Here is a 21930-nt window from a genome sequence, read left to right on the forward strand (position 1 = left end):
CAGGAACTTCATTGCTGGGACCAGGCACGTTGCACAAGCGGTACAGTGCAATGAAACCACCACACCTCAGCCCCTGGTTGGAAAGATGGACTGCAGCTCCCCACAAGTTGCGTATACACAAACAGCACAATAGTCAGTCAGGCTTTGTGTGGCTACCATCTCACTTGTATAATGCAAATACATATGATTTATTTTCAGATTAGCTTGCTTGTTCATTTGTATTGTAATAGTAAAAGGTGTGTTCATGGGGATTGGGGGTGGGGGGGCAGGGGAGAAGATCAAGTGGAATTAGTTGGTAAAGTTCATGCAGTACTCAGGACTTCTGGGTTCTCCACTTAGCACTGATCCGGGGTAAAATGGGGACTGGGGCACAAGGAAAAAGAGCACATTAAATGTAATAAAGGTACTTTTAGGAGGAACAATTTTTTTCACCTTTGTAATGCACCGATCACACAAAATACCATGCGTTTTATGAAATTCCTAATAGGGGATACCCATGCAGCCATCCAACAAGGACTTTACATTTTGCAAAGAGAGTTTTGTAAACAATGTGAGCGGTATTGCTCATCCCTAGAATTTTTCTGTAACTACATCCCTAAGACAGAGTATTGTTAGATACTTCTATAAGGAGATTAATCTGGAGAGCCCTAAAGCTACCAGCTAAAGAGATCTGGGAAATCCTCCTGAATTCTATTTTTCGTTTAAGAACTGGGAAACAGACAACACCCAAGCAACACTTGCACATTGCCCTCAGAGAGCCAGGACTCACATTTTAGGTACTACGCTAGGGCTTTGCAAGTCCATCTTCAATAGCAGACAGGAAAAAGATGGGGGTAAAATCTTGGCCATATTAAGGTTAGGCTAGAAATTCACCCAGAGATTCCAGATATTTGACTCAAGTTCCACTGGAAACATTTTACCATCATCTTCTAACCCAGAGGTTTTCAAACTGGGGAAGGGGGCACAGAGGAACATTTGTGGGAGAGCAGCAACCCACTGCCCCACATGGTGGGGCTCAGAAAAGGAGCACCACCTCCACCTCCTGACTCACCTCAGCAAGCCACCCAAGCCAGTGAGTGTCAACGGCCACCGTGTCCACACCGATTTCTGCTCCCAGCAGCCTCTGCACCCAGCACTGGCTCCGCCCCCAGAGACCGTCATACTTGCCTTCCCCCACCCTGAAAACCCAAAGAGGGAGGGGCAGGTATTGTATCTATTTTTGTCTGGGTTGGGGGAATGCAACCAAAAATTGTAACTCAAAGGGAGCGGCGGGGAGGTCCTCAGCTCAAAAAGTTTGAAAACCACTGTTCTAACCCAAAACATACAGAACTCTAGGACATGCTGTGCCTGAGAAATAATAATAATGTGGTGGAACCTGTACTTTTAAAATTAAAAAAATCACTGATCTCGAAGTTGTAGCATGTCTTTCCTTCATCTTTTCCACCATTTATTTATTTCTGTCCCTTGTACTAACCAGGTGTAACACTTGGGTCAATTTGCATTTTTAAGATGAAAAGAGGCTCTGATGTATATGGTTCCTCATGCACAAGAGTTAGGAACTAGACTAAAATTTTCAGTTTGGGGATACTTTTCTTCCACTCCCAGCACTTCAGCTCTCCTGGGATTTCAGATCTATAAACAGTGTTACCTTGGTTTTAAGTAAGTCTACTGAGGTGGCTCAATGCAAGTGTTTGGGAGTATGAAAGCTCTGGAATCTTGTCAGCCTCAGGACTGCTGCCATAATGGTTTAAGTGCAACTTTAAAGACATGCATTGTTAAAGATCTACTGGAAGCTGTAACTAATGGTACTGGTATAATGGTATAATTCCCCAAACGAGTGTTCAGTTTTGAGGGTAACAGGCCCAGAAATTCACGTAACCTGAGATCAACATGGCCTCTGGTTAGAACCCAGCTTTGGTTTACCTGGGGCCAAAACCTGCCCACTTCACACTGAGGATGCAGGCAAAATAATTTAAGTGCTCATAGCACTACTGTGCCCTTCTCACAGTTCCCCCTGAAGGACAGACAACTTCTCCCACAACTGATGCAACAGACTGTGAAACAATCTTAGTGTTTCTCACCACAAAGAACCATGGGATAAGCTCCCAAGACACACACGGCTGAGTGCAAGAACAGTGATTCATACCTGGCCTAAGCTCACAGAGGTGTCAATTACCCATGTTAAACGTGCAGTGAAGACACATCTTTAGGCCTCAATTCTGCAAATACTTAGCACATGCTAAAGTTGACACACATAAGTACTCCCACTGAAGTCAATGGGATAATTCACATGTGTAAAGTTAAGCACTTGTGTAAGTATTTGCAGAACTGGGATCTATGCATTTGATTGTAGTCAAAGTAACTTCCACCAGTATGAGAAGAGTAAGGATAGATGAGCATAGGTAGATGCCTATGGGAATGTTTTTGGGCAATCACTTGAATAGAATTATAAGCCCAGTCTTCAGTGTTCTTCACATCTCAGGGTATGTCTTCATCACAGAGTTAATCCAGGTCATCGCATTCATGTCTGGGCACCCAGATCAGAATAGCATGGACGGGAACAGTCGCACTGCAAAGTGCTACCCAAGTTACTGTGTCCTGCACTTGCTAGGACTTCTGGGGTCATATCCAGCAAGCTGAGTCACGCTGAGTCCCAATGAATAGTGGGAGAACTTGCCTGTCCTTCAGGGCACACAGGGGGAATTGTGGGAAGGCACTGAAGGACTACCAGCACTCGAGTGGTTTAACATGCATCCTCACTGCAAAATAAGCAGGTTACCAGCCCAAGTGAAAACATCATTCAGGCTATAGCCTGTACCGCGGGAAAGGAATCTCGTGTTGAAAGCATCACTAAAATTGGATCAGTGGGTTTTTCCGATGATGGGAGGGGTGTTGGTGCAATGCGCAAATAAGAGCCTGGACTAACTCTGCAGCGAAGACATACTCTCACATGCTAAGTATGCAGTTTCTAGTTTTATTTTATAATGTTTACATAGAAATGTTTTGTCCTGCAAAATTATACTCAGTGTAATGGAATTTAGCACGGGTTTAAATTAAATAATACGGTTTGAAGGAGGCAAAACATTATGCTCAGACCAGGCTACTTTATTATATTTTTATACTTCAAAAATAAAATTAGTCATTGTTGGCACAGCTTCCACTACACATGAAATTAAACTTTCTTTTTTTAAATAAATTTTGGGATGCGGGAAATAATCTTGTGGATGACATTACATACCATTCTCTGAAACTGAAGTAAACAATTATTTTTTCCCTGAAAATGCATTCATCTCAAACCTTAAAATACATTAGACCAATTAAGTTACTTTACTGGATTAATGTGCAGCAATGAGCAAATCAAAGAAAAAAATGTAAACAGTCTATGGCTGGAAGTAGCAAGATGGTGAATCATCATGGAACAATCTTATCTTCTAATGCACCTTTCCAAACAAGTTTCCATAAAGCTCTATGAGCTGCAAATGTGGGGTGAATTTCACAGAGAAATATGGAACCTTTTGAAATGAGATTGTGCAACATTAGCATTTCCATGTCAGTTGGCATTTTGTTTCGCAGTAGGCAGAGACTGATAAAAAGTTCACTAAATGTCCAATGTGGATTTAAATTTTTTTTTTTTTTTAAATTTAATTGCACTTAGTTCCTTCAGCTGAAGTAACTGGATTCGGAAAGCGGTTTGGATGGCTGATTGCATTTTGGTTGGGTCATGGAAGACTTAGCACCACTGTCATTCTTTAATCTAAAAAGAAGAAGAAGAAAAGCTGTAGGTTTTGTTGTCATTTCATAAAAAAACAAAACAAATGAAAATACTACAGCAAAAAAACAGAGACCACCACCAAAGGGTCATAATGTATACATTCTAATAGATTATCTACTGATACATTTTCAGGGACAATAGTCTGAATTTTCTCTAAAATTCTTTGAAACAACACTGAGTCCTACAAAAAGTTATTTCCAAGCCACAAGCTTATTTAGGCCCCAACCTACTGGCACTTAGGCATGTGCTTAACTTTATTACTGTGAGGAGTCCCAATGGGACACCTCACAGTAGCGACGTTAAATGTGTGCAAGTGATTTATAAGATCATGGCCCTAGCTCAGAGTCCTGTGTAAACTGTGACAAGAAAGTATGTTAAGACACCTTTGTAACATAGCTCACAAAGCCTCACGAGCTCTGGGAAATTGTTTTAAGCATAGGGATAAGAGTTCTACTATTTAAACCATGGGCCTCTGTATAGAAGTGGGAGGATACCAGCACCTTTCCATCACACACTAAACACAGCTGGAACTAGAACTCAGCTCCTACGGATCCAAAAACACAGGCCTCAAAAAAGACGGCACTGTCTGTCAGTTTAGAGGAATCTTTGTATTTTCAAAGGTGCAATCCTGATAATAGAAGACAAAAAGTCTTTACACATGCGCATAGTGCCTGTCCCTGAGTCTTCTGAAGTTAACAGCAGAAAACTCCTACAGCCGTCTGTGCAAGCAGGATTCGGTTTACAAGCCCTTTAAATTCAGTGGGACTAGGACTGGGCCCAAAGCTAGTAACAACAAAAATTAACAATGTTGCTTAATTGCAACCTATTTTCTTTAAACATAGTTGAGGGAGAAGTTTTCAGGAAAGTTTATCTATGTGGAAACTTTGAAGGGATAGTAATAAGCCATTTTTTAGTTGGAGTGATATGAAGAAGAGACATTTTAAAATTTCAAACCGTGGTTCTTTTCATTTAATGACCTGTACTTCAAAGAACAGTTTGACAAATTTTCCTCAAAACTTTGCAGAAGTGTTCTCCTTTGTCTTCACAGTACATCTGGCAATTTTCAGGTCAAATTCATTTCCCAATCCATAGTAATGGGGCTGATAAAATAGGGCTTTGTCATGGAAACTGATTGCAAACCTTTATTATGGAGAAGCTGCCACCTCTCCATAATCAACATTCTAGAAAGTCTGTTACAAAAGCATCGTACCTCTGTGACAACTCCTGCAGCTATAGTGGATCCGCTGTAGCGTAACATAAACCTTCCAAGTTCTTTAAAATCTTTGTACAATTCCAGGGCAACAGGCCTTTGTGTTTGTAGTTCTATTAAAGCATTCTGTCCTTTAGTGAGGACCCTGCAAACAAAATATTAAAACACCCAATTTTTATATCTATCAATATATCTATAAAATAACAGTGAAACATCTGTCAGCAGATAAAAAATCTAATCCAATTGCAAGTTATAGATTAATACGTTATAAGGCCAGCAGGGACCACTATGATAATTGAGTCCGACCTCAGGTTTAACACAGACCATAAGACTTCCCTTAATTAATTCTTGTTTGAGAATCTTTTAGAAAAACATCCAATCTTCATTTAAAACTTTTGAGTGACTATCCCTCTTGGAAAGTTGTTCCAATGGTTAATTACCCTCACTGTTAAAGATTTGTGCCATATTTCTAGTTTGAATTTGTCTAGCTTCAACTTCCAGCCACTGGATCTTTTATACCTTTGTTTGTTGGACTAAAGAACCTTCTATTATCAAATTTCTGTTCCCCAAGTAGGTACTTACAGACTGTGACCAAGTTACCCCCAACCTGCACTTTGTTAAGTAAAACAGATGGAGCACCTTGCGTCTATCACTATAAGGCATGTTTTCCAATCCTTTAATCATTCATAGAATATCAGGGTTGGAAGGGACCTCAGGAGGTCACCTAGTCCAACCCCCTGCTCAAAGCAGGACCAATCCCCAATTTTTGCCCCAAAATCCGAATTGGCCCCCTCAAGGATTGAACTCACAACCCTGGATTTAGCAGGCCAATGCTCAAACCACTGAGCTATCCCTCCCCCCATTCTCATGGTTCTTCTCTGAAACCTGTACAATTAATTAACATCCTTCTTGAACTGTGGATAGCAGACCTGAACACAGTATTCCAACAGCAGTCACACCACTGCCAAATACAGCAGTAATACAACCTTCCTAGTCCTACTCAATATTCCTCTGTTTATACATCCAAGGATAGCAGTAGCCTTTTGGGCCACAGCATTGCAATGGAAGCTCATGTTCAGCTGATTATTCACCCTCACTCCCAAGACTTTTTCAGAGTCATGGCTTCCTAGGATAGAGAACCCCATCCTGTAAGTATGACCCACATCCTTTGTTCCTAAACATTATGAGTGTACACTCGGCTGTACTAAAATGCATATTGTCTGCTTGCACCCAGTTTACCAAGCTATCCAGATTGCATTTGATCGGTAAACCTGTCCTCTTCATTATGTACCACTCCCCCAAATTTTGTGTTCTCCACAAGCTTTATCAGTGATGATTTTGTCTTTTCTTCCAGGTCACTGATGAAAATGTTAAATAGTGTCGGGCTAAGAACCAATCCTTGTAGGACTCCATTAGAAACACAGCTGCTTGATGATGATTCCCCATTTACAATTACATTTTGAGACTTATCAGTTAACCGTGCTTTAATCCAGTTAATGTATATACCATGTTGATTTTGTATCAATCTAGTTTCTTAATCAAAATGTCATATGGAACCAAATGAAATACCTTACAGAAGTCTATATATATTACATCAACGTTATTATCTTTATCAACCAAACTTATGATCTTATTGAATAAAGATATCAAGTTAGTTTGACAGGATCTGTTTACCATAAACCATGCTGATTGCCATTAGTTATATTATTCTCCTTTAATTCTTTTTCAAGTCCTGTATCAACCATGCCATTATTTTGGCCAGGACGGAAGTAAGGCTGACAGACCTATAATTACCAAAGCCATTCCATTTCCCCTTTTTAAATAGTGGCACAATATTAAGCTTTCTTTCAGTTCTCTGGAACTTCCCCAATGTTCCAGTACTTATTGAAAAACAGCATTAATGGTCCAGAGAGCTCCTCAGCCAGCTCTTTTAAAACTCTTGTATGCAAGTTATCTGGACCTGCTGATTTTAGTAGCTGCTTACTTAGCATTTTCAATTTCATTTGAAATGGAAAGTATTTCATGGTCATCGTGTGATATGAATACATCATCTGGCTTTTTCTCTAAAACAGACATTTTTACTGAATACTTCTGCCTTTTCTGCATTATCATTGACTTATATTGCATTATTACTATTATTTCAATCTAGTAATGGACCAATACCGTTGTTAAGATTCCTTTTGTTCCTAATGCACTTTTAAAACGCCTCCTTATTGTCCTCAACTGTGCTGGTCATAGATTCTCCTTGTGTCCGTACGCTTCCCTTCTCAATTTTCTACAAATCCTATCTTGGGATTTATATTCATTACTATCAACTTCCTCTTTTTTCATTTGTTATATATTACAGAATTTTTTTTAAATAGCTGCTTTCATTTCCCTCTCAGCCAACCAATACAGCCTTCTTTCCCAAATGAGGCTTTTGGGGCATCTATTAAAATGTTCTTAAATAACTCCCAATTATCATTCATATTTCTTTTGTTTAAATAATTTCTCCCAACTGATTTAGCTCATAAATTGTTTTCAGCTTTGTGAAATTCTCCTTTTTAAAGCAGACAACTCTAGTTAGAGAATTTTTGTAAACTCCAGCTGAACTAAGAGCTCCCTGTGCATTTTCCTTTCAGATTACTTAAATATTGCTTCATCTATTTGTGTTCTGAAATAAAATGTAAATTTTTAAAAGCTCTCTCCCAACTTTCTCTATTATTACTAAATGCCAAACACTGTAGATAATTTTTTCCACAAGTTGGATGTGTAGTCTCTTTCTAAATTGCTGTTAATAATTAATGATGTTTCATTTACATAGCACTTTTCATCTAGGTCAGTGGTTCTCAAACTTCTGTACTGGTGACCCCTTTCACATAGCATGCCTCTGAGTGCGACCCCCCCTTATAAATTAAAAACACTTTTTAATATATTTAACACCATTATAAATGCTGGAGGCAAAGCGGGGCTTGGGATGGAGGCTGACAGCTCACGACCCCCCATGTAATAACATTGTGACCCCCTGAAGGGTCACAACCCCTAGTCTGAGAACCCCAATCTAGGTGCATGTCAAAGTGTGTTACAGACACTAGAAATTACAGGAATTAAATACTTCCATATGTAGAACAACATGGGACAACTGTTTAACAGTGCACAGTACTAACACACAACAGCTTAGGGCAAACAGGGAAAAATGTTGTGTCCAACTGAAACTACAGGTTGGATTTTTAAATTCAATCAAGCAGAATGTAATTACCCAAGAGGGATGTTGGTTAAACACCAAGGCTAATAACCCTACTCTTGTGAAAGATCAAGGGATCTTTAATGACCACAAGCAGCAGGATCTCAGTTTTAAGTCTCATGTGAACGACAATACCGGCAAGCTGGGGCATTGATTTAATACTGCTTTAGACAGGTGAGTGCTCTCTACTGAATCACCATCACCTCCATTTCCCCCCTAGTGGTCACCCATAGTGGTCACCCAACCAAGTAGTGAGTCTGCTATCTCTGCTTAGCTTGTGAGAGCAGAAGAAAAAAAAATCAGTGTGAGATGAGAGAGAAAGTGCAGAATACTGAGGGGCACTGATATCACCTCTTCTCTAGAGACAAAACACAAATCTTTTTTCTAGGATTCAGGATTTCCTCTGCATTTCTTTTCAGTGTGAGGTCCAGCCATGCATTCGCTGGGAGTGGGCCATTTTGGCGATGTCACAGCCATGCAACAATATGTCAACCAGTGTCTAAAACCATACTGTAGACTCTATCCTGTTTCAGGAAATAAAACTACAGCAGCATGATCTAGTGAACAGGGCACTGAGGTGGGAATCAGGGCATCCATGTTTTATTCCTGACTCTGCTAATGACCTGTTGTGTGACACTGGGCAAGTCAATTCACTTCTCTGTGCCTTAGCAGCTGCAAAACAAGGCTAAAGATACTCACCTTGCTTTATAAAGTGCTTTGAGCTCTACAGATGAAAAGCAGTATAGAATATGCAAGTATATTATTATTTTATCGTTAAACAGAATATGTTTGGGAATAATATGATGCAATTTGTTTTATATTAACCAATTTGAACCTGCCAAATTTCTTCACCTCGCAAATACTTACTTAGGTTTTTTCTTTGTGACTTCGCCAGTACTCTTGTGAAGGATACTCAATAATCGTCTAATAGTGGCAGGCTCACTTACAGTTTGATAGTGTAAAAGTACCTAAAATAACAATAGTTTACTTTTTTCAGTTAGTAACTTGCATTTTAAAATTCTACATTTACACCTACCTACATTGTAAGAGCCTGAAAGATCCTCAAGCTCTGAAGTTTGACTTCTGAAAAATTCTGTCTACTAATGCACATGCCAAAATAAAGAACTGGCCCAATGGTAGCACAACACGCTGGCATCCGTATAAAATCCATTGCTTTACTGATGGACATTCCTCAGTGAAGCATTTGTACCTCATGTTCACAAACACTCACCGGGTATGTCTCCACTGCAATTTGAGATGCAACTGCAGCACATGTAGACAGACCTTAGCTAGCACTAGCTCGAGTAACAAAAGCAATGAAACAGTGGAAGCGAGGGATAGCCTCCTGAGTATATACCCAGGGTCCCAGGCAGACTTATAGAGCCCATACTGCTATGGCTACACGGCTATTGTTACTCAAGCTAGCTAGATCCAAGCTAACTCAGGGGTGTCTGTGCTTGCTGCAATCACACCTCAAATTACAATGTAAACATAAACATGTTCTTTCACTCAGAGCTTATCTCCTGGGGAGCCACATCCTGGACTTTATGGGATCTTTGTGGACATGACTGCTAGATCACTCTTATGAGTTATACTTTTACACATTACAATAAATACTTCATTCACTCTACGTTTTTTGGTTACTATCCATTTTTGAACCCTACCACATCAGTGCAGTCCTGTGGCAGGTACTGAGATTTTTAGGTAATTTACAGCCAAGTGCATTTCTACAATCACGCATATACTGTCTTATTAATGACAGGCATGGCTGAAACCCCCACATTCTCTGAACAGGGCATATCGTCATATCAGAAACCAGCAGACACAGGCATCTACCTCCAAAGCTGTAACTCTGCAGCCTCTTTAAACTAGAATCTGGAATTTCAAGAGAATGCCACTGATTTCACAATTTTGTTTACTAAGTGTTTCCTCTCCGAGTTTAAAATTGGTTTTTAATCAAAAAGAATACTGAGCCACCTAGAAAGAAAATCAGAACATTCAAAGAGAAGAATATTTCAAGACTTACCGGGAATCCTTTAGTAATGGGGACATCAATATTAAAGATGAGGACTCGAGCTCTGAAACGAATGCAGGCTTTGATGGGTTCCTTGAGACCACAAAATATACAGCCAACACTACAAGAGGAAGAAAAAAGACAAATATTCTGATAGCATATTGGAAAAATGTTAAGCAGTATATTTTTAAGTAAACACTAAGTTAAAGAAGTGACACATTAATATGCTGTATGTGAAAAGAAAACATCACACTGTTAAAGCACCCAGTCAAGTGCATTACTACAGGATATAAAAGCTGTTTTATGGGTGAGCACAAAGAATTATGGCAAGATCCAAATGGACAAGTACCTCCACTGCTAAAATTCTTCTGAAATGACATTATTTGGTGAGAAGAGACACTTAGGAGAATAAATTAGCCTGTCACCCAGAGGTCATCTCTCTGCAAGATATTTTGGGATGGGCAAATTTGCAGTGCTGCTGCCTATTATTTACCTGTTCTGTACCTTGACGGCTTCAATCTCCAGCATTGTCAAACCTTGCAACTTTCATCAGCACTATATTCAGTTGCAAAAAATAAATCCACCTTCATAATAGAACTATACTGAATCTAAGAAGAGCAACTGGCAATGTTAAATCAAGAAATCATTTTTTTGTGGGCAAAGGGAGATGGGGATGAGTGTTGCCCTGTGTCACTCAGAACTAACCAGCTCTCCACTAACAAAAAAAACATACAGAAAGAAAACCAATGCCCTATCCCATGCATACATCACTTTGCTACTCACACACAACAACATCAGTTGTACCCTTTTAAACATGACCATAAAAAAAACTTTGGCCAAGGGATCTGGGCAACGCAGCCATGCCCTAGGAATTGGACAGAACAAAATACCAACAATTTCAATAGACCTGAAACTTAAGGACCTCTACTTCCCAAAAATTTACATCACCCAAGATAAACCACCTACAGAACATGGACAGCACAAATCCCACCCTAACTCCATTTGACAACAGCACAAGGACTTCTCACAGGAATACCACTGCAGTGAAGGAAATCAAAATAACTGTCTTCTTTCCTTTCATAAACAAAGTATAAATTTGCACAAATATAGAGGCTAGAAGCATTTGGTCAACCAGCCTGAAAGATCCATGTGAGTTTGGCACTCTGACCCGGAAGCAGAAAAGAAGCCATATGAATTATGTTACTAACAATGTTGCATGAATAGCAATTTACAAATAGCCAATACTCATTGCAACAGTTGTGGCAAACACAGTGTTAGATATGAGTAGGCTGAAATATGCTTATATAAACCATTTATTATTTATTTGAAAAATTGACATCTGTTTCCCAATAATTTAGAAACAGAATAAGGGCCTAAATTTATTGAATAAATTGTTCACTACAAATTTGGCCATATTTAGTTACTGGTACAAGGCTTGTACGTGCTGGCAGTTTAGACATGCTTTGTTGTCTGGATGATTTACAATTTGGTGAATTCTTAGTAAATCTTTTATACTATCTAAATTCTAAATATAATATTAGAGTATTCTCTGAAGTTCCATTTAGCAATTAAGATGTATGTTCTAAGATTCCAAGAATGGGAAGCATAAGCAAAAGGCTTTTACAGTCACTTCTGCCATTATTAGGGTGAATTAATCATGAACACGAACAGTGTTCTTCTGAGGTTGCCGTTGCACATGCAGCAGATGTTTCTAACGTTTGTACATGCAGGCCAGGTGATATGCATCACTTTGGTTTTAAATATCCTGGTAACCAAATCATTCTTCAAGTAAACCGCTGACTGTAAAGTGTAGTAGTTACAAGGTTTTTCATTAAAAACAAACGGTTGCTTAGACTGAAACTCAGATTTGGACTCACTTGATTTTGATGATATCCATGCCGGTCAAAGTGAGACTAACGTGATCTCCTGCTGCAGCCCAATCAACTGGTTCATCATGCAGTGTGATTCCTGGAAATGAGTAAGAACAGAACCTCACAGTGAAGTACCTAGGTTCTGAGCTACAAACATACAGCTCTGTTTGGGCCATTTGTGCTTCATCAACCATTACTCATCAATTTTCAATATGAATGGGCTGAGAGTAAAAGCTTTTGATTAAAAGCACAAAGGAAACAATTTTTTTTTTGGTCAGGACTTATCGCTCTCACTCCACCCTGTATATTAATATGGCTTTGTCTAAGTCATGGGAGTGGACCTGCCGCTAGTCACACAGTGCAGATGATGCGGTCTCGAAAATACTACTGTGCACTAATACCACAGTGCTTGCCCCACCCATCCTCTGATGCACATGAATATTTTACACCGCCTTTCATGTTCCTTAATGGTTCTAGTGTCAACTTTCATTTACCCTACATGGGTTAGCGCTCGCTGGCTCACTGTCATAGAAGGATGCAACAAATGATTTTGGGTTGCAGCATCATGTTATCTATTAGAAAGCTACTAAATAGGTATTATATTCTGTTTGTGAGGTATGCACTCATGGGTGTAGACCAGTGATCTCCAACCTTTTTACGCTCAAGATCACTTTTTTAATCTAAGGGCAACACAGGATCTACCCTTCCCCTTCCCTGATGCCCGCCCCTTCCCCAAAGCCCCACCCTGCTCGTTCCATCTCCCCTTTTCTCCATTGCTTGCTCTCCCCCACCCTCATTCACTTTCACCAGGCTGGGGTAGAGTGTTGGGGTTCGGGGGGGGGGGTGTGGGCTCTGGGCTGACCCTGGGATAAGGGTTTGGGGTGCAGGAGGGAGTGAGGGGTGCAAACTCTAGGAGGGAGTTTGGGTGCAGGAGGGGGCTCCTGGCTGGGGCAGAGTGTTGGGGTGCAGGAGGGGTTGCAGGGTGCAGGCTCTGGGAGGGAGTTTGGGTGCAGGAGGGGGCTCCATGGTGGGGCAGTGCTGAGGTGCAGGAGGGGGTACAGGGTGCTGGCTCTGGGAGGGGGCTCCAGGCTGCGGCTTGGGGTGCAGGAGGAGGTTCGGGGTGAAGAAGGGGGTATGGGGTATTGGCTTCAAGAGGGGGCTCAGGGCTGGGGTACAGGAGGGGATTTGGGATGCTGGCTCTGGGAGGGGGCTCAGGGTAGGGCTTGGGGTACAGGAGAGGGTTCAGGAGGGGGTATGGGGTGCTGGCTCTGGGAGGGGACTCAGGGATGAGGTTTAGGGTGTGGCCTCCTGCCGGGCAGCACTTACCTCCAGCGACTCCTATGCCTACCCCAGTCCCACACCACTCCCGGAAAAGGCCAATCCGCCCCCGGGGGGGGAGACTGACGGGGGGCATGTGGCTCCATGCACTGACCCTCTCTGCAAGCACTGCCCACGCAGCTCTCCAGGCCAATGGGAGCTGCGGGGATGGGTGGTGTTTGCAGGCAGGAGCAGCACGCGGAGGGAGACCCCTGCCCCCTGGGCTGCACTGGCCACTTCCGGGAGCAGTGTGGGAGGGAGGTGGGCACACTGCACCACTGGAGATCGCGATCAACCAGTTGGTGACCACTGGTGTAGACTTATAGGTGAGAATAAAAAATTCATCATGACTTTTAAATGAATGCTATTGATCAGAAGAAAGGTAAGTGTTATAAAATGAAAACTTTGGTAAATACTGCACACATTCACAGACCTAGGTCTGTTTCACTGCAGATCACAACAATTTAAACAAAACACATTCCATGTTAACATGTACCAAACTGTATTTCTTAGTTTTCAAATCTGTCTCTCCTGCTCCCTTCCAGAATAGGCATAGAGTCATTCAAATTCAAGCATGTCAAAGTCATGAGGAACTATTTTGTTAAGCCATGTTGATAATTACTTCACCTACAGGTGGCACTCCCATACATGGATAAATGAACTTCAGACTTTTCTTTCTGTTATAAATGATAAGCTAATAGCATACCATATACAAGTTACCATGCCTCAAGTTTGTATTTAAATATAAATATATTACATTATTTTCTCTTCCTTAAATGTAAGCATGTAATAAATAATGACTCCAAATCCTCAGCTACATTTGAGCCACTATGTGATGCTCCAGCACCAGATGGATCTTCCCAACATAGGATGGAGGATCCCCAGATGACGTAGACCAATCATAGTAGTTTCTGTGCTACCTCCTCCTCTCCTGCAACCTGTGTAGGAAAGTGGTCAGGGCATCCCCGCACTTAGCATACTCTGACTGCTGTAACTTGCCCTTGGACTCTAATGCACTAGAGAACCAGAGCAACAGAGTGCACTGGAGAAAAGACACATATAAACATATGTTTTAAACCATTGTTATTTTTCATCTAGTTTAAATATATCTAGCAGGGCATATCTATGCATTTTACTACTGCAAACTGTATGAAGATTTTGTTGATTTTGTTCCAACACATAATAATGTCATGTTTTTTACTTCTGTTCCATGTAATGGAGAAGCATTTGCACCTTAACATATTTAAATGTACCAGCCATTACTTTGCATATTAATATCAGCGCACAAATATTTTGAATTTTTTTTCACGAGGGCTAAATTGTTCAGTCATTAACCAGTGGTACAAAACAAATAATAAATTTAGCATCAACTCTTCCATATGACGAAATCAGAAAAATGGGTTTTAATTTCCCCCAATGCTGAATACTATATACTTAATTGTTAACACAAATAGATATTCAGCAATTTTCCTCAGTTATGTAACTTTTTACCATCATCAGAAAAATACACTGAAACAAAACTTATTTTCAACACAAATTCCATTCTCTCTTCCATTTGTTGACACAGGAATTAAGAAAACTGTGAAAAAATAAAATTAAATGCTGAAATTTATTTGGCATATTTTGAAAGGGAAATATGATTTAACACTCTTTTGTTCCTTGAAATTTTTAAGACTGCAGAAATATATTTGCAATTCTCCCCTGAGCACCTGGGATCCAGTTGGGCTGCTAAGTGCCTCCATCCCCAGCAAGGAATGTTTTACAGCACAACAGGATATAAAAATCTTCAGCAGTCAAGATTTACCTGCAAGGGCTGTTTAAAACCCACACAAAAATAGCAATGCTCATAAGTAAATCTGACTACTAATGATTTTTTGTGTTTCATACATTTTATAGCTATGAACTGCAGAATTCTCATATTTTCACTCAAAAAAACATGAGGCTGACAAATTTGGTATAACTAGCACTGTAAAAAAGATGAAAACCCATACGAACTTTCACATATCTTTCAAAGACAGATATTTATACCGTCACATCTAAAATTCGTTTATGCTTTCACATGTTATGTTTGACAGTTAGTATCAGTTTGACAACCTGTTACCATTTCAGTAACTGTTCCTAGACCAGTATTGACCTGAAAGTAAACAAGCTTTTGAATACTATACCTTTTGCAGTGCAAGTTTCATTGGGAGGCATAGCCAGAAGTCGGTCTCCAGTCTGTATATATCCTGCTTCTATTTTACCAGTCACACAAAATCCTGATCCTTGGTCTGTAATAAGCATGTTAATCATTTAAAATAATAAAACAATTAACTATATGGTAAAATGCATTTTTATATACAATTAACCCATTAGCAATGTAGACAGATTTTAATGTGATAAAAAGCATTTTCTCAGCTGAGTCAGTATTCATTACTTGTAAAGTCACCAGTTTTACATCATACTGAAAACAAACCATTAATTCCAAAACCCCTTGATCTGATATTTTTCTTAACTAAGAGCAGAAACCTATACTTTAAAATTCATGTGGTTGCATAAATATCCAGTTTTTAGCTTTTCAATACAAGAATTAGATCATTAGCCTATTTTAAGCACCCCAAACACTGTTTACAGACAAAAATATTTATTGAGACACCTTAATAAACCCTCATGCATTCATGCATGTTTATTGTCCAATGAACCAGAAATTATGGAAGCTCTATTGGCATTTTATACTCTCGGAAAATCAGCTAAAGATTGGTTTGCCACCCAAACTTACTGCAATAATGGTGGAAGAGTGTAGCATATTTTATGAATAAAGAAGTATTGGATTTACAAAGTATATTTCTCACTTTGAAGGTCTATATACTGGGTACATTTCTAGTCATAGGAATGTTCACATTGGTTATTTATTAAAAGGTGAGTCGTATGTTACTGTTCTTGCTCTTACGGACACACTTGAAGCAAAGTTGTTTCTCCCAAACTATGGAGACTGCATATATGCAGGTATGTTTGGTTTTACACAAAATGTCTTTTTAAACAAAGTTTTTAAAGTTTCAGTGTGCATCTGGAAACACTTCTTTTATGTATGTATGCATGCTATATTCATCAGAGATGGAATACATTTCCTCCTTTCCTACTCATTGCCATTACTGTAAGGTGCTCCAGTATATGTACCTAGAAAAGCATTACCAGATGTGCCAATGGGACATTTTTCCTCTCCATTAGAGCAAACTTATAGATGAATTATTACTGTGTTGGTCAAATGATAAAAAACATAACACCCCAAAAGTGTGGAAAGTGAGAGAACTGTGTATGCTAGAAAAAAACCAAAAACCTAAAATCAAAAACTATGAGCCCAAATTTCAAAGCTGGATGCATGTTCAAAGCTAGCTTTGAATGCAGAAATTCTTGGTGTGATCTGTATGTGCAACTATAATAATATTTACTATTTAAACAACAGACCCTATATCTGTAAACAGGGATATACTTCCCATAATCACCACCACCAATAAACTTGGAAAATGCAGATTTTTTTTATAGAGTAGGTTTACTGAAATTATTCATTTTAGTTCTTTAGTATATCTGTAAAACTAAGCTCAATGCAAAATTAGTTACTGCAAATAATAAAGCCTTTCATCATAAAGGTTCTCAATGAGCTTTACATACTATATACATATAGCAAAACTGTAATGACATTTACTCTCATATGCAATACACAGTACAGTCATGGTGGTAGTACTGGAAATTTTGGCCAAGGTACTGGGACAAACCCTTATCTAGTGTTACAGTATTTACCATGAGATCCTCAATGTTCTTGCAGAGCTGATAGGTCCTAAGTTTTTAAAGGTCTCTTTGAAAAAGACCCTCTCCCAATCTGCATGGAATGCATTTTTCTACCATTGCCTATATTTGAACCTAATTCCATTTTCACTGGCTTTTTTAACCTGATGTTCAGATTACTATACTATCACTCTGATTCCAAGTATGTACACACTATACAAACAATATGATAAAATCTTGAAGTTTCAACAGTAAAACAATACAATTTATGATAAGGCAATACGTTAATGGATACTATGTCAGGTTGGATATTAAATCTCAGATCACGGTGTCACTTAGTAATGGTCTCAAAGAATAAGAACTGGATTGGAAGCCAGGACCCCTGATTTCTATTCCCCATTCTGCAACCAACTCATTGTATGGCCATGAGCAAGCCACAATCTTTTACCTCAGTTTCTCTACCATACGAATAATAATACACACAATAATAAAAGTGCTTTGCACACAGAAAAGAAGAATAATCCCCTGAACAAAAGTCTCTTTTTACACTTATTTTATGGTCAGATTTTAACAGTATAAGAAATATGATTTTAAAATTATTTAAAATTATTTCAGAATACACACACACACATACATATTACATGTGTGTGCATTCATGTGAGAGATTTACTTACATCTTCAAAATGATTGGTCAAATAAAATTTATACACAGTAAAACCAACCTTTAAAAACATCAGACACGCATAATCTAAATGGTTTATCCACTGATCTCTGTGGTGGCTTGAAAGAATCTGAAAAAAAAATTGATAATACCTTGAGATTTCCTGTATTTAGTAATCAAAAAGACCATCTCACAATTTCTCACTTAAGTAATCAACTATATTGCATTCTATTCCCCCCCCCCAACTTCCCTCCCCACAAAAGAACATTTTTGATATAAACAAGATTACAATGTACCAAATAAATATTAAATCAAGCAGAATGGTACACTCACCAATTTGTTCTAACAAACATTTTCCCTTATACCATTCAGTGAGTTCACTTGATCGACAGCTTGTGACTAGATTTTCACCACCAAGACCACTTGTAGGGATATAAGCTACATCGGACTCCTTATTAACAAAACAAAACAAAAGTCTACAATAAATATACAGTGTTTCTCTAAAATGGTACCTTCATGAAAAAGCAGCAGCAAAGAGCACATTTTCAATATTATAACTGTTTTTAAGCTTATGGACCCTTTGCTTACTATTCCACATTTCCCTTGAATGAAAAAGAAAATACTGTGCCCAATAAGATAACACTTGGCTTCTATTAAGATGGACACTCAATTTATTCAAAATTTGAAGGCCTTTTTGGCTGATCCAGCTTCCTTCTATTTACTGTACATCGAAGCAATGAGACAAACACAGAAATATAGGTTACATGTCAAGGCTGCAACTTTATTAACTGTAATCAACAACTGAACTCAGCGAAGAACCCCTAACCCTATCCCTCAACTGGCAGGAATTTTCCAGTGCAGGTTGCTAGTTTGCCACAATGGCCTAGATTCACAGATTCCAAGACCAGAAAGGACAACTGTGATCATCCAGTGTGACCTTCTTTATAACACAGCCCATAGAACTTCCCCAAAATAATTCCTAAAGCATATCTTTTAGAAACACATCCAATCTTGATTTAAAAATGGTCAGTGATTTAGAATCTATTACAGCTCCTGGTAAATTGTTCCAATAGTTATTCACCCTCACTGTTAAAAATTTACACCTTATTTGCAGTATGAATTTGTCAAGCTTCAACTTCCAGCCACTGGATTATATTATACCTTTCTCTGCTGGAATGAAAAGCCCATTATTAAATATCTGTGCTCACGCAGGCACTTACAGACTGTAAGCAAATCACCCCTTACCCTTTTCTTTGTTAAGCTAAATAGACTGAGCTCCTTGAGCCTATCACTATAAGGCATGTTTTAATCCTTTAATCATTTTTTTTGACTCTTCTCTGAATCCTCTCCAATTTATCAACATCCTTTTTGAATTGTGGGCACCAGAAATGGACACAGTATTCGAGCAGCGGTCACACCGGTGCCAAATACAGAGGTACGATAACCTCTCTTCTCCTATTTGAGGCTCCCCTGTTTATGCATCCCAGGACCACATTAGCCATTTTGGCCACAACACCGCACCAGAAGCTAATGTTCATATAATTATTCATCATGACCCCCAAATATTTTTCAGTGTTCTGCAAGAGGAGGTGCGGAATGTCCGGGAGAGGGATCATTGGGCACGATGCGAGCTGTGACAAGTAAGTCTGTCTTGGCCAAATAGGAGCAATCAGAATGACGTAGGGTACCTCTTTCGGGAAGCCCGACAAACGAAGCCATGACGTTCATAGCATCACCGTAGGTGTGGAGATGGACCTAGCTGCCGTATCGAGTGCAGACTGCAGTAATGTCTTTGCCACTAATTGGTCCTCCTGGATAATGGCCTTAAATTGGTCGTGATATGCTTCTGGCATCTTTTCAATAAAGTCATTGAGTTTTAAGAGTAGCAGCCGTGTTAATCTGTATCCGCAAAAAGAAAAGGAGGACTTGTTAGTCTCTAAGGTACCACAAGTCCTCCTTTTCTTATTGAGTTTTAAGTAATTTATGTAATCATATTTCTCCGTGAGGGCCTAGTAGTTGGCGATATAAAATTGTAGAATGGCTGAGGAGTATGCTTTTCTACCAAAAATGTCAAGACTCTTCTAATCCCTATCCTAGGGAGTAGCCCTTGACTGGTGTTGTCATCCCCGGGAGTTTAAGGCGTCCGCCATGATGGGGTTGGGTGGCAGGTGGGAGAATAGGAATTCAGATTCCTTAGCAGGCACATAGTATTTTTTGTCTGCTCGCTTGCAGGTTGGCACCACTGATTCTGGGTTCTGCCACACAGTCTTTGCCGGGTCTAAAACGGCCTCATTAATCAGGAGGGTGATCTTTGAGGAGGATGTATAGTGGAGGATGTCAAGGAGTTGATGGTGGGTGTCCTTGAATTCCTCCAATGGTATCTAAAGAGTGTCTGCCACTCTCTTTGCCAGCTCCTGGAAGGATCAAAAGTCATCTGCCAGAGACGGTGGAGGAGGCATGACAGCTTCATCTGGAGAAGGAGGAGAACATAGTTCTCAGTACCGGCTTCCCGTTCCTCAATATCTTGAAGCAGTTCTGAAGCTGTCACTGGCAGCGCTAATGTGGACTTGCATACTGGGAGTGTCTTTTTAGAGGAGTGCTTACTCCTGTCCTTCAGTGCTGATGACTCGGTGCCCGTGCCCATCAGGTCCATGGGCCTGTCAGTAGTACCGGTTGCTGCTGGCCTCCATGAGCCAAGGGAATCTTCAGTACTAAGACCATGAGATGGTCTCGGTGCCAAAGACACCGAGCGAGATGGTGATCGCTTATGGCTATCTCAAGGCTCACTGTGGGGACCTCACTCTCTCTTCTTAGATGATTTATGAGAAGGGTCCGTAGCTTGTTTTCTCGACCCACAGCCCTTAGACATAGAAGGCTGTGGGGAAGACTCATGTCTACCAGGTGACTGGGGTGAGAGCTGCCTCCATGAAGATGGTCTTCTGGCAGACCTCTCTGTCTTTGTGAGATCTGGGCCAGAGTTGTTGACAAAGACCACACATTTGTTGTATGTGGCCTTCCCCGAGGCAGTGAATGCACTGAGAGTACTTCTCTGCAATTGGGATCGCCTCTTTACTAGTGAGACATTTCTTGAAGACCAGCATACCGGGCACACCCAGTTGTGGGGAAGGGTCCCCGACAGGGGAGAAAAAGCAGGCAAGAAATTGAAGTCTTTTCCCCTCCCTCCAATAAAATAAGAAAGGAGAAGAAGACTACAACTAGAACTAGGAGATTAACTATAGGTATGTAAAATAAAACGACAGTCTTAATGGACTGCTAATGGCTCCGCCTCTAGCCAGGGGCTGTTGAGAAGGAACTGAGGGGGTTAGCCTGCATGCGGTGGCTAGCACAGCACGAGGAGATACAGCACATGTGCAGGCCTAATGGACATTGCTACCGAAATTCTCTGATCAGCAGCGCAGGGATTCAAACACACTTACAGTGGAGCACCCATAGGGACACTACGCAAAGAAGAAACCTCACTGCTTAAGACATTGATTCATATACCCCTTGTGACAGATAATGCAATACCCTGGATAAACCTTACGGAATTAAGTTAAACTTTACTGCATTAAATGCAATACCTTTGTGGGCAACTGTATTAACAATGCAATTACAATCTCACAACAACATATAAGTATGTAATGTCTCTAGGAGAAGGGGGCATGCTGCTGAAATTCCTCTGGTTAGCAGCCTCTCAAAGCTTTATTCTGGGGAAGGGAACCATTATCTGGCTGATTACCTAGTCACAGTTTCTTCAAAGGTTCAAACTGGATTCTCAAGAGACCAGCAGACAAAGAATGGAGGTTGAGATAAATAATCTGGTGATGAACTGATTCAGGGGTTTTATTCCGATCCAGTAAATGGGCAAACTCCGGTCCAAAGAAGGCCCCAATCATTCAGAAAGGATGGCTACTTAGGCCCCATAAGACTGTGTTCTTGTTCAGAGCAAACAGTGTGGTGAACTTGAAACCACAGGAAAACTTCTGGGCAGGGATCTGAAGGACTTCTCTTCATGTTGGAAGGGGTGATCCCTGGCAAACTTATTACCATGCATGTGGGCTCTTTTATTGTTCCCCTGCAGTGTTTTTGCCTTAAGAATA

At 40.1% G+C, this 21930-nt stretch overlaps 1 protein-coding gene across 3 annotated transcripts in view; it reads right to left on the reverse strand.

The window, feature by feature from the left end:
• Nucleotides 1–3084: 3084 nt before the first annotated feature.
• The window catches only part of HBS1L (HBS1 like translational GTPase), a 127892-nt gene continuing 109046 nt past the window's right edge, over nt 3085–21930 (reverse strand). For all 3 annotated transcript variants that reach the window (XM_048844497.2, XM_048844496.2, XM_048844498.2), the window contains 8 exons: nt 18164–18281; nt 17892–17960; nt 15573–15677; nt 12097–12187; nt 10232–10340; nt 9073–9173; nt 4983–5127; nt 3085–3754 (listed from right to left, as the gene is read on the reverse strand). In XM_048844497.2, coding sequence (XP_048700454.1) covers nt 3743–3754; nt 4983–5127; nt 9073–9173; nt 10232–10340; nt 12097–12187; nt 15573–15677; nt 17892–17960; nt 18164–18281 — 750 coding nt within the window. In that variant the 3' untranslated portion in view covers nt 3085–3742. The remainder of the gene's footprint in view (nt 3755–4982; nt 5128–9072; nt 9174–10231; nt 10341–12096; nt 12188–15572; nt 15678–17891; nt 17961–18163; nt 18282–21930) is intronic.

Source organism: Caretta caretta, chromosome 3 (assembly GCF_965140235.1).
Source record: "Caretta caretta isolate rCarCar2 chromosome 3, rCarCar1.hap1, whole genome shotgun sequence".
NCBI lineage: Eukaryota > Metazoa > Chordata > Testudines > Cheloniidae > Caretta > Caretta caretta.